The sequence below is a fragment of the Prinia subflava genome, chromosome 1 (assembly GCF_021018805.1).
Source record: "Prinia subflava isolate CZ2003 ecotype Zambia chromosome 1, Cam_Psub_1.2, whole genome shotgun sequence".
NCBI classification, from domain to species: domain Eukaryota; kingdom Metazoa; phylum Chordata; class Aves; order Passeriformes; family Cisticolidae; genus Prinia; species Prinia subflava.
This window is the reverse complement of record NC_086247.1, coordinates 119,992,861-120,006,052: the sequence shown is the minus strand read 5'-3', so window position 1 is coordinate 120,006,052 and position 13,192 is coordinate 119,992,861. Positions and strand designations below refer to the sequence as shown.

Genomic DNA, 13,192 nt, shown 5'->3' with positions numbered 1-13,192 from the left:
CTTTTATTTTTGCCCAAGTTAAGAGCCCTGGAGTGTGAGCTGAATAATTGCAGATGCCTAAGAATATTAGAGTAGCTCTTGTTTTATTTTAAGCAGTTTTCTGTGTCGTGTTCTTTGCTAGAGATATGTGTTTAGACTTGTGTGCTTATATCCAGAGTCAAGGTGTTTTATATTTGCTTGTTGTTGTCTGTAGTCTGAACACTATTTAACCAAACAAACAAAAAAGAAACTTAAACTAGCTTTTGTGTTAGTTTCTTCTTGGAAAATTGCTCAGTGCAATTCCCTTACCTTGCCATCAAACATTTTACAAAGTTGTCAGTTGCATCTAGGCACATAGGTGCACGTATTTGATTTATAGTTTTCAAAATTTAGGGATAAGAGTTAGTACAGAGATCCATCTGGGGTATTTTTGCTTTTCAGATACGTACTTGCAGTACTAAAATTAAAGAAGTTCTCAAGTATTTTTTCTGATCTTTGTTTATAGAACTGTAGAATGGTGTGGGTTGGAAGGAACCATATAATGTCATCTGCTCCAACCCCCTGCAGTGAATAGGGACATCTTCAACTAGAGCTGGTTGCTCACAGCCCCGTCCAGCCTGACCTTCAACTTTTTCAAGGATGTTGCATCTACCACCTCTCTGGGCAATCCCTTTTTAGTGTTCCACCACCCTCATCATAAAAGTTTCTTCCTTATATCTAATCTGAGTCTCCTTTAGTTTAAAACCTTCACCCCTTCTTCTGTTACTACAGGCCCTACTTTTTCATAAGTTCCCTTTAAGTTCCCTTAAAGGGCTCAGTTCATGTTCCAGGGCTTACTTTTCAGGTGTCAGTGGGGTGTGGGGTGTGTGTGTGTGTGTTAATTTTTCTCAAGAAATTCCTCAAGTACTCCTTTAGAGAGAATGTGTGTCTCTACAGTCAGCTGTCTGTTTTTTTACCAAGCTGCCATCATGAGAATTAGCTCTTGGCTTCACTTGGGAACAGTAAAGATACTTCATTTAAGGAAGCAAAACTTGAGGATAGATCAGGACAGTGCAAGTATGCTATCTAATGGTAGTCTGGTACTATGCAGTAACAGCAATTAAACTTCAGAAATTTGAGAGTAAGGGGAAAACTGTAATAACCTAAGTAGGGAACACACAATTTGTGCTTCTGCTCAAACACTGGAGTAATTAGTTATCCACTTGTTAGATTAGAATGAAGGGGAGAAAAATTACCACATCCCATTATTTTATTTTTCTTTTTTTTTTTTTTTTACAGTTTAAAATTGAAAAAATAATAAAAGAAAAAGAAGAACTATTAAAGGTAACTTCTGTTCTGGAAAAGGAAACAACACAACTCCGAGATCAAGTTGAACAACTGGAAAAAGAACTTAACCATGAAAAGCAGAGATGTGAACAACTTCAAGCAGAGCAAAAGGTTAGTTGTTTAACTGATTAAAGCTGACTCATAATGTCTGTATTACTGCTTTTTCAAGAACCAGTCAAACTGTGTGAAAATCAGCTATCAAAACCCCTCAGCAGTTAGATAGACTTTTACACTAGAATAGGTCAGTTCCTATTAACCTCCTGCCACTATTCCTTTTATGTCGTAAAATGGCTAAAATATGTAAGCCTTTTGGTACCAGGCTTGGTAAGATAATCAATGACAACTGTTACCAGATGTTTGATATTTAACTGTGGATTTCATAGTGGAAAGTAGTTGATAATTTAAAGTTTGCTTACATTAATTGACAATGGAGGAAAGCTTTTCAAAACAAACTCTCCTTAGGGAGTAACTGCATAGAACACAGTCTGTTGAAAATGGTAAAAGTTTTGATATGAAAAACAAAGATCAAAAGAGAATGCTTCTGCCAAGGTATGTAGAGGGAAAAGTAACTAGTAACTGACTTCTCTTAAAAGGTTTCACAATTCAAAGGGAAAAGAAGCATAAACCTAAAAATCTGTTTAAAGTGTTAATTAGTAGTGAAAATGTAAATGTAGCCTAAACCAAAGCCAGCTTAATTTGGAATTCTGTATGTGGTAAGGAGGAAATCTAATTCTATAAAAAGGACACCAAAAAGTTGAACCTAATCTATTTTTAAGCTGCTGCTTTTTAAAAAAACTCTACTTTTAGGAGAAGATTAAAAACATGTGGGAGGGAGGTGGTGACATGGACAAATTTGAAGTAATGAAACCTATATAATTTAGCTGTGGACAGCAGTTAATAGACTATTTCTAGGTACTAGTGTGTACATGTCAACAGTCCTGTGTCATACACCTTTAATAGGAATTTGTTGAGAGAACTTGAAAATGTTAGTGCTTTTTAATATACTTTTGAAGAGTGAATGAAATGGACGAGTGTGTTGGCTAAGGAAAAGAGAAAGGATAAGATGTTGTTCAGAAAAAGTTTATTTCCATTAAGGTAAGTTTTAATTTAATGTGCATGGGAGAACTAGCTTAAATCAATGAGAGAAGAATAGAAATGCACATTTCATGGATTTGCAGATTATAAGTTTGGTGGATAAATCTGAATGAGCTACATACACTGTTCATTGTCAGTTGAGGCTCTTATTTAAAAAAATATTTGGAAGCAAACTGTCAGTTCCAAAGTTAGCTTTACCATTCCATTTTAGAACAATTTGTGAAACAGGATTTTGGCTGCTGTCGAGCAAGGGTATAGTTAGACTGTATAGGAAGAAAATGTCTCAGTGCTTTCTCACATTTTACAGTGAACGTCTCTAATCCAAATTAGTTTTGCTTCTGAAATACCAGAATTTAGCAAATAGAATTTAGTTTCAGAAATGCTTAGATTTGTGAGTTTTTTCTGTCTTTTTTTTTTCTTTGCTGTTGTTGTTCGGCTTTGGCTTTGTGTTTTCATGAAGAGAGAATGCAGTGTGACAAACTTCTCGCTTGTATTTAGGTACAAATAGATGTCTGATCTGAAGCTCATTGAGCTCTTCACCTGGCTAAAATACCATGGAAATTTTCTAACATAGGCTACATTTTTGTCTCTAATACTTTGATGCTGTCTTATTTTACATCTTCTATGTCCTGTTCTCTTACTCACTTTTTTAAAAAAGAAACATATATACCGAATTGAAAAAGTATTTATTTGTTTATGTATATAAGTAGAATATAAATTGGGTGTTATTCCTGAAAATTAAGCAAGCATGTACTACATCTACTAAATCAGATGCAGTAAGTTAACTTCTTAATCCTCAGAAATTTTAATAAACAATGCTTTATATATGGCTGTCCAGTCTTGAAGATGACTTGCTCTCCTTTCCTCCTCACCCCAGTAAATGAAATAACAGCAGTGGATCACAGGATTATATAATTTATGTTTGCTGGGAATACATACAGTATGTTAATAAATTGATTTAAAGATTCCTGAGCAGCAGTGACACAGCACTCAGTTGGATTTCAGTAGCTGTATTTTATTTTTCTTGTGGCTTGTTTAAAAAATAAAGCATCAACCAAACTCAAAAATCCAAACAAAACCCCACAAAACACCCCCTTCCCCAGCTGACCGCTAACACAGATCTTGCAGATCCTGAACACAGCCCTGAGATAATCCAGTGCACTTTGTGTGATGTCAGTAGTTGTTATTGGCAATAAACCTAAGCAATGCATTAACTTGGATGTTTTTATATGAGCTTACAGAGTATAATCTTTGAAGTGATCAGTAATCAGAATGTATTTCTATTTTTTGTAACAGCAAAATCTTCACAGGTGTATAGTGTGAGCCAGGTTGTTTTGGCTTGGCTTATGGGTTTTTTACCTTTTGAGTGGTTGTTTTAACCACGATTTACGGGGGCTTTTTATTTTCTTGTCTTATTTCTAGTTCTCTTTTTTCTTATGCCTGTGAATTTTCAGTTATGCTCTACAAACTTTTAATACATAAACAGGTAAAAAGTAGAAGTGATTAATTTAAAATTTTTATTTTTAAAAATCTTTAACTTAGGTAAAAGTTTGACTATTTGGAATTCCACTTAAAACATCTTCCAGTATACTTTCATATTAATCTAATGATCAACAATTAATAAAACAAAATAACCCATAGAAGAAAATATAATGTTTGTATATATGAGATGTCATTGCCTTTGTAGTTTAAGGCAGCTACAATTGATAGAAATTTATTTCTGTTAAAAATAAAGCATAAGTTAAGTTGAACTTATGTGCCATCTCTTAAGAACATGCTATTTTTTGTTTGGTTTTGCAAGTACTTCTGTCAGGAAGTGCTCAGTATATTTCTGCTTGTGCAAAAAGCTCTCAAGAAACCCACAGTAGTACAAAGCACTGTGTTTAAAAAGCCATAATTGTATGTGCCAAGGAAGTGGATGTGTCTGTACTGACACAGGTATTTGATTCTAATTGAGTCCAGAGCTCTTTGTGCTGCTAATGTATTGGCGACTACTATTTACTTACTACATTTGTATTGTGATAAGGGAGCCCTGGAGTTATGAACCCCTGGATGTATAATACTTGTCAATTTGCCTAATTTCTAAAAATCTTACTTAGTTTCTTCAGAGAAAATAATATGGTTATCTTAACTCATGTGTTTTGTCTTTTGATCAAATCCATTGTTAAGCTATGTTACATTTTTGTAATGGCATTGAACAGAATGTGGATGATGCAGTTAGAGTTGTAATATGTAAGTTACTTTACTGTGGTGCAGCATAACAGATGGAAGATGGGAAAGCTCCAAGTTCCCAACATGAAAATGTTTCCTTAAAAACCAGTTCTCTTAAAATCCCCTTTTAATTAATACTTATTCATATGCCTCTAGGCTACTTTCTTTTTGGTGTTGATTTCTATCAGTACTTTACTTTCAGAAATAGCTCAGAAGTAGTTTGGATCATTGAGAAATGCTTCTGTAGAAGCATTGCTTTCTTAAAATAGACAGGATGGTTGTAGACATGACAATGCCACAGCTAATCCCAATTAGTGCTTCCCTCCTGCTCCTGATTAAATCACCTCTCTTCATACCTAGTTACTCTTAGAAAATTTTGAGCACTGGAACTGGTATCTTCTCTGTCTACTTTTTGCTGAGTTGGGGCATTTTGTAATTGTGTTTGGGGAAAATATTGAGAAGAGGTAAGCTAAAAGTAGATCAACCTTTTAAGAACATGGTGTACTAAACAATCTATTCAGTGCTCCATGAAGCTTGACTATTGGGCTCTATGCATGTTTTCAGGTACTGAAAAGATTCCCATTTTTTGAGTTTTACTAATAGGAGAGTTCCTGTGTTCGTGGCACTTGAAATTAATGGCTATAGCAGACTACAGACTTTGGTTTGCTTAGGTGCCCTTGCTGTTCAGGAGATAAACAGTTTTGTGTTGCCCTCTTACAAGGTAGCCATGTCATTTCCTACTACAGGTGGAGGGATAAATGCATTTGAGACATAAAGTGGTAATGTGCTGTTAGTGTTCTTGAAACATATCTTCTTGTAACACGTTATTGCACTCTTACTACTTGTCCCTAAAGGCTTTTGGTTTTGTAGGTTTGGTTAATTTTTAAAGTGCTTTATCACATTAATTAAAAAAGACTTGTGATTCTGCAGACCAGATCTTTTTCTTGTTGTAATTGCCACCATCACAGAAAAAAAAATATTTGCAAGGCACACAGCTGGGCATTAGTCAGTGTTTGCACTCTCAGGGAACATGCTCTCCAGCCCCACTTTTGTAGTGTGTACTTATGGTTTATTACCACTAAGTTGTGTTAATAACTCCACCCTGCCAAAGCTTGAGATATTGTGAGGTGAGGGACAAATTTCTTTTAGGTTGATCTTTTTCCTCTTATCCAAAGCCTACTTAGTGCAGTATGTAGTTGTACTGACAAAATCAGTTTAGAGATGGTGTAAGTGGCCTTTCCTTTTCCTGCCCCCAGCATGAAAATTTCCTGCCCCCCTCTTTTAGCCTTTTGAAAAGGGCTTGCCATATTTTCAGTTACAGGAAAACATAGTATTCCTGTGTAGCAGTTTTAATGTCAGTTAAACCATTCCTACTTTTTTTTTCCCCCAGATGACATTAAAATAGTTCTTACTGAGTGTGAAGATTTAACTTAATCTGTTACTACCCTGTGTGGGAATTCAGAGTAAATGTGAAGTTATTGGAAATGTTTCAGAAATGTCACATCTTTTTCTTACAACCTTCTGTTAATGTTTCAGAGTTAATCTGTTTTTACTAGGCTGATGTTCCCTGGTAGCATACTTCTATTTAGGATCATGCTATATATACACCTTGCAACTCTAGCAGTGTAAGACTGTTAAACTAATGATGTGGCTGTGTACTATGATTATTTTGCTTAAGAGGATGGCACATTATGCATAGTTACCACAACTGTCTCAGGTTGCTTTTAATATTTCAGTTTTTCCTATGGTTTACTTTTGTAAACTGATATATAATTAGTGTGTTGAATAACACTATTATGCTGCTTTTAGCTGAATACATTTTGATTTTTTAAAAGTTGAAGGAAACAAACTTAAAAAATGTAACAAAAGCATAATATGTTTTTATTTAGAAAAAATCATACAAATATTTCTAATCTCTCTTAGAAATTATGATTTTAAAATGTATATAGCTTTGTACATAATAAGAATGCTTGCTTTTTGGTCTTTGTGTTCCCAGTTTTGTGTATGCTTAAACTGTGTGTAAGGTCTGGCAGCAGTGCACTTGCCTACTGTTTTAAGATTCAGTTTTACTGTGCTGAAGAAGAGAAGCATGTAGTAGTCATTGTGTGTTTTTCATTGGTCATTTCTTTGATACTCTGCACCCATTCAATTTTATGAATGATGGTTTTGTGCTTTTGTAGAGAGCAGAGCTTGCAAAAGATGCTTTTACAGTCATTGGTCTCCCTCTAGTGGGAAGAGGGCACTTCTGAACAGATTTCTTTAACGTGACAGTGGTGACAAGTCTTACTCCTCTGGCAGTAGTTCCTATGTTTAGCTTCAGTCAAAAGCAGTGGAGTTGGAGACTACCTGTTCTTCCTTTGATCTCGTGAGCATCTGAATAGTGTTTCTGTTACGATGCTGGCATAAATTGAGGCAAAGTTAAATTACTGACTTGATAAATTTGTTCTTTCACGCTTTTTGTAAATTTAGTTCACCATTTTTAAAGGTGGACTTATTCATCTATCTGATGGGGAATTTTAATAAGGCATCCATGTAAATTCACATTCTGCTGACAGGTTCTACCTGCACAGTAGCTTTAGTTATTGGAGAACTTGATTCAAGTATCAGGGATTCATTTAAGCTGGCTCTTGATGCCATTTTATAATGAGTTTTTCTCTGCTTAGATAGTGAAAAAACACTGTTGTGCAGTGTGATATGTCAGCAATATGAGTAAGCAGTACTAGTGCCCAGTTCAGCCTGTGTGCATAGAAGTAACGTAAATCAGTTGTTTTTCCAGTGTCTCTTTAGACTAGGCTCTGTTCATACTGTTCATGTGTACTGCATGTGTGAAAATCTGATGGTCAGGAAAATGCATTGTTTGAGAAAAAAAACCCACCAAAATTAAGCAACAAGAAACTGTGCAGAAGGCAAAAACCCAAACAACAACCAAAAAACTGCCCCCCAGCCCAAAAAGCAAACCTCCCCCCTAGTTTCATTTAATTTTAGACACAAATTAAACACTCTGAATTTGCTCAGGTTAGTACTAGCAATTACAGCACCCTTGGGTACTATAAACATCATATGAAGAGAAAACCCCGCTTCATGGTTTTTTTGACTGTTCTGTGTATGAATGTTTCTTAAACTGGACAGCTGAAAATTATTTCACTGGAAAATTAAATAGTAACTTGAGATACTCTACAATCCAACTTATGTATTCATGAAAATGACTTTGCAAAATCAATTGCTTATAGTGAAATTATAGCATGTTTTAAGAAATTAACATTGTGACATGTAAATACATGCTGCAAAATTACAGTGTATGTAAATGCTTCAGCTGCCTCCTGCAAAAACTTGCATGTATGTAATCTTCATGACAATAATTGAGTGACTGATGTAACTTTGATGAACTCTTACAGACTTACACCTTAGTTTTGTAGTTTTGATCACTTTTACGATGTTAAAGTACTACCACTGTGACATCTTAGATTTTCGAAATTGACTGACTGCAGTGCTTTTAAGGAGAGCATTTCTGTTACAGTTTGTAGTCAGGAGGATAAAAGCTTAATGTCATTGAAGTTATTTGGACTTCCTTTGCCGTTTTACTTTACTGAATGCTTAAATTTGCAACTTGAGGTTTCCTTTCAGAACTTTCATGTTGTGTGTTATGGGCAGACTCAGATTTTGCACTGGCTGCAGCAGTGCTATGTTGTGTCCATCATTTATACTCAGAGGGCCTTTAAACAGAGTATGATGTCAGCCAAGTGTTTCTCATGATTCTGTTGGAGCTGCTGTGATGTCAGTGGGGTAAAGAAAAGGCTTCTGCAGATAATTGATCTAAACTCCCTAAATTCTCTGTAGGATATCAAGTGCAATAGTTCCTCTGACATTAAATTACACCCAGATAAATCAATTCAGCAGAAAGGTGGTGCTGCTTTTTTTATGTTTGTTCGTTTGCTTTTTGGTTTTTTTTCATTTTTGTTTTTAAATAGATTGCCTTGTATTTAGTAATTTGACCTCTTCACTGTGAGCTGCATAGCTCATTTTTAACTTTTCACCCTTCTTCATTACAGTGTATGCATTCTCTAAAAAGTTGTAAAAGGCTGCAGATACTAGCCATTAATTGAAAGTGAATGCTTTAGGTGTGGGATGACTTTGAAAAGCTTGGTAGGGAGTTGTACATGTTGTGGAAAGGGAAGATGAGGCATAAAAAGCCATGTTGACCATTGCCATACTGCAAGGTGTCATGTCTGGAAATAGTCTTAGATTGTATTTTTCAAGTATTTTCTTCTCTCTGTTGCACCTCTACCTCAGTATGTTTGAAAAATGTATGTTGTATGGTCATAGGAAGGGATATCTGTACCATTCCATTAACCAGACTGTGCTCACCAATGTTTTACTTCTGTTGTAAAAATCCATTAGAAGAAAGAAATAAGTAGGAAAAGCATGCTGTTCTTCATTGTTGAATGTGTGGAGTTTTGCCTTGATTTTCTCTTATAAAAATGAGAATTTAGAAACATTATGGCTATTCCATTCTCAAATGAAAGATTGTTAGTCCTCTTGCAGCAGGAATTTATTAATTAAATGGATTTTAAATGTGTTTCAAGGATGATCCCAGGCGTGATCTTTGCATATCCTTTAGGTAGAGCTTATAATAGCTTTATGAGGACAGTGTTGCATGGAATTACAATAAAATTACTTTTAAAATAAGCAGTCTTAAATCTTCTGCCATTTTAGAATAATGGTAAAGATTTTAGAACCCCCATATTTCTTCTTGTTCCCTATCTGAAAGTACATCAAGGTTTTCAAAGTGGAATTTTGGTTCTAGGGGAATTCACTTGACAACTCATTGAATTTTTGTTGTTGTTTCATTTCATTAATGAGACTCCTAGTAGTTACAGGAATTCTTATTTTGATAACTTTTGCAGCAGTAAAGCTGATTTAAGTAATTTCTGGTTGCTTACTCTTGACACTTGTAGTGCAGTTTAATTCCCACTTTCACCCTTATGGCTATTGCAACTCTAGGGAAGGAGATGGGGGAGCTGCATTTGTAACTGGTTTAAAAATAACCTTAAAATTGTTGAGTATTTTTAAACCAGTTCATTAAAGTGATTCATGTTCTTGCTGTGCTTTTTTTACTCCTCTGTTAAGAAGGTGGAAGAAAACAGATAACATTGGTAGTTGTATCGGATAAGATAAATGAATTAAAGCAATGATTACAGAAATTATCTTTTTTGTAAGAGCAGTTGTACATTTAGTTGATGTGTTTATTATATTCTTATTATATTCTTTCCCTTTAGACTTCTTCCAAACACAATTGACTTTACCTGTAAAATAGTCTAAGAGTACTCATTTTAAATTTTACAGGCTCTGAAACCACTGTAGCCAGCGTATGGGACTAGGGATAGCTGCATCTAAATTGAATTACAAAGAATTCTGTAAAATAACAAGTCGTCTCTAAAAATTAAACCTTTTTTTTTTCTTTAAAAACTGTAGACTTTAGTTGTATCTAAACAACTTTATTAGGTGAGAATCTGTTAAGTATGGAACTTTTACATTTTAGTACCATGTCCCTTTAGAATAACTAGCAAAGCAGCATCAATTGTAATGCTGTTTGTGGAGAGAATTTTTTTCAGGCTATTAATTCCTTTTAATATATGTTACCTCTGGCAGCCTGTTTGAACTGTTTGTACAGTTTGTGTATATAATGTATCAGATTAAATTCTTTTGAAGGCACTTGGGTTACAACAGTTACAGTTATACCAAAGTGGTGTTTAGAGAAAACACAGATATGCATTGAAATAGACGTTTTACTATACTGGGCTTTCAAAAACAGGGGCAAGTAATTAGTCTCCACTGCACTAGGGGAGGACAAGCAGTTATAGAGTGTGGTTGCTGCTGGTTATATAGCAAGTTTTACTTGGAATACTGACTTTAATGAAATATCCTGCCCTTGTTATACCAAGTACATACATTTTTGGTTGCAAGAAACTGATAGCTCTTCAAAAATAAGGACGTTTATGAAAGTTGTGGGTTATCTTCTCCAAAGCTGTTTTTTTAAAAAAGATGGCACATTCATGATCCCTTGAAATTCTTTTTTATATTAAGACATAAGAAAGCCATTTAGAGTTTAAATAGTTGTAATATATTAGTCCTTTTCTTTTATATAGCAAAAATAAAAATCTATATGCAGGTTTAGTGTGTAGCAAGTGAGTGAGTCATCAGATACATTTGCCACTCCTCAATTCAATACTGCCTACCCTTCAACAACCCCCTCTGCCAAAAAAAAAAAAATCATAATGCTCAAACTTCTGTTTAGTTGCTTGTAAAAGTGGAGCTTAATTATACTTGCAAACAGTGTATCTTGACAATTAATGACTGAAACCAGTCCTCATTATATTTTATTGTACTTAAAACATTGTTTGTTAGGTTGGAATTTGGCCAGTAGGGGTTCTTCATAAAGTCTGTCTGATGTGTTTCTCTTGATGTAGCACTGCAGTCCTGTTATTTCAGGGCATTGGGCTTTGTTTAAAAATGAATAGATGAAGTAGTGCTTTAATCTTCCAAATCTAGAGCAGAAAGACAACTTGTACCTTAGTATCTACATAAGCACTCCTAAGTCATGCTGTAGTTAGGCATGTTGGTCAGTCTGTCTTGACCTTGTTTTACACTTTGATTCGTATCACTGTTATGGTTGATAATAAGTTGAGATTTATCATACTTGGATATCAGAAAAATGTGGCATATTATGTCATTATATGTGATCTACTTTAGTGTTACTTCTTGTTTTTTTTTCTCAAGAAAATAGTTATGTTGATAAAAAACATTTTCAGGCTTATTTAAGTTAGCATGACTTGAAGTAGCTGTTTTGCTGTGGTGGAGATGGCATTCAGCTGTCCACTTCCTTAGAACAGTATGGACATTACTGTAATTAGATAACCAATGCATACTTAAAGTGATTTCTCATCTTGTATTTGTTAGTTTTCTGAGAAAGGAATTCTTTTGAGTATTGTCATCATCCTCTATCTCAACTTCCAATATCCAAGACATAAATCTCATGGTGGTTGCATGAGCCTGCTTTGAGCTTTGTGTGACCTTTTGTATGTTCTAGCTAGGAGAATGTCATGTAGTAACCAGCTCTAAATCAGAATTTGGTTTTGTTTGTTTCTCCTTTTGCCTGCAGTTGTCTTTACCGTGGCTTGCTTCTGTAGTGTAACTGTCTGGAAGCATGCAAACTCTTCTTCTTTCTTAGTAAAATCAGGTACAAAGAGAAATAAAAGTGCTTTGTTTTCTAAGCTAGACAGTCAGTGGTTTGTTTGTGAAAAAGATATACGCAGAAGATAGGAAATAATGTGTTTATCCTGTACTCTAAAGTCTTTGGTAGGCTCTGAGTAACTGAATGCTTGCACCCAAACAAACTCCTTATTGATCTCTTATTAATACATGAACTGTGCATAGCCAATATTCACTATATATTTATTTATGTATACTTGAAATGGGGTTGCTAAACATTTTAAGGAAGAGAAGAAATAAATCAAATGGCCATATTTTGATATTAATTCAAATAGCATGTCTTAATTCTGAAGCATCACATTCTTAAATGACATCTATTTGGAATTTTTTTAAAGGATAATGTTCAAACATCAGAAGCTATTAAAAGGGAAAATAGTGATTTGAAGAAGAAGCATGATGAGGCTGCTTCAAAAGTTCTTCAGCTTGAAGAAGATATCATGACTGTTACTCAGAAAGCCATTGCAAAAGAAACTGAGTTAGACAGGTACTTATTCTTTAGTTCTTTACCTTCCTTATTTTACTTTTTTCCCCCAAAGGTGTTTTCTTAGACTAACATTTTTTATTATATGCATGGATTTTCTGTATTAATAGTTCTGTACTATTAATTTTTCAATGTTTTAGTCTGAAGGACAAACTGAAGAAAGTAATGCTTGAGAAGGAGCAACTTGAATGTGTGTTAAAGACAGAAAAGGATGAAAAAGAACTTTATAAGGTAATTTTATTACTTCTACCTGTATACACTGGAATTAAGGAGTTTGAAATAAAGGTAATAATGTTTTATGGAGAAATCTAATAAATTGTATTTGTTAAGGAAAAACTGAAATGGGTAACTTCTGTGAACATATCTTTAAGACAGTTATAGATGTTCTCATATAAAAATGAATGAGGAAAACAGCATCTGAATTCAACCATGGTATATAAAAAGGTCTCTCAGAAGGAGAATGAATCACCAATTTGTTAAAGCTCAGACACAGTAACAAAAAATAATGGATTCTAGTGAGAAAATTCTTTAGTTACACAGTGCATCACCCAGTAACTGATCATCTTTAACCCACTTTTTCATAACTGAAATACTTCTTAGTCACTTAAATTCTCTCTCCAGACTTTGTTTTCTAAATCCCTCTTCTTGAGCCTTGTGTGTAACACTGAGAAGCTTTAGTAGGTTCTCAATTGGATTGGTTTTTACTAGCATGGCTGATTTCTTTAGCTGGTATTGAGAGACACCCATATATAGGATAAAATGCACTGCCACCCTCCTTCCCCCAACAGAAAAAACTTTATATGCTAAAATAATTAAATCCATAGGTTGCGT

The 13,192-nt window shown here is 34.5% G+C and overlaps 1 protein-coding gene across 6 annotated transcripts in view; it reads left to right on the top strand.

Annotated features, from left to right (window-relative positions):
* The window catches only part of TAX1BP1 (Tax1 binding protein 1), a 55,528-nt gene that overhangs the window by 20,722 nt on the left and 21,614 nt on the right, over positions 1–13,192 (top strand). For all 6 annotated transcript variants that reach the window (XM_063409845.1, XM_063409837.1, XM_063409882.1 and 3 more), the window contains exons 5-7: positions 1,258–1,416; positions 12,216–12,364; positions 12,502–12,592. In XM_063409845.1, coding sequence (XP_063265915.1) covers positions 1,258–1,416; positions 12,216–12,364; positions 12,502–12,592 — 399 coding nt within the window. The remainder of the gene's footprint in view (positions 1–1,257; positions 1,417–12,215; positions 12,365–12,501; positions 12,593–13,192) is intronic.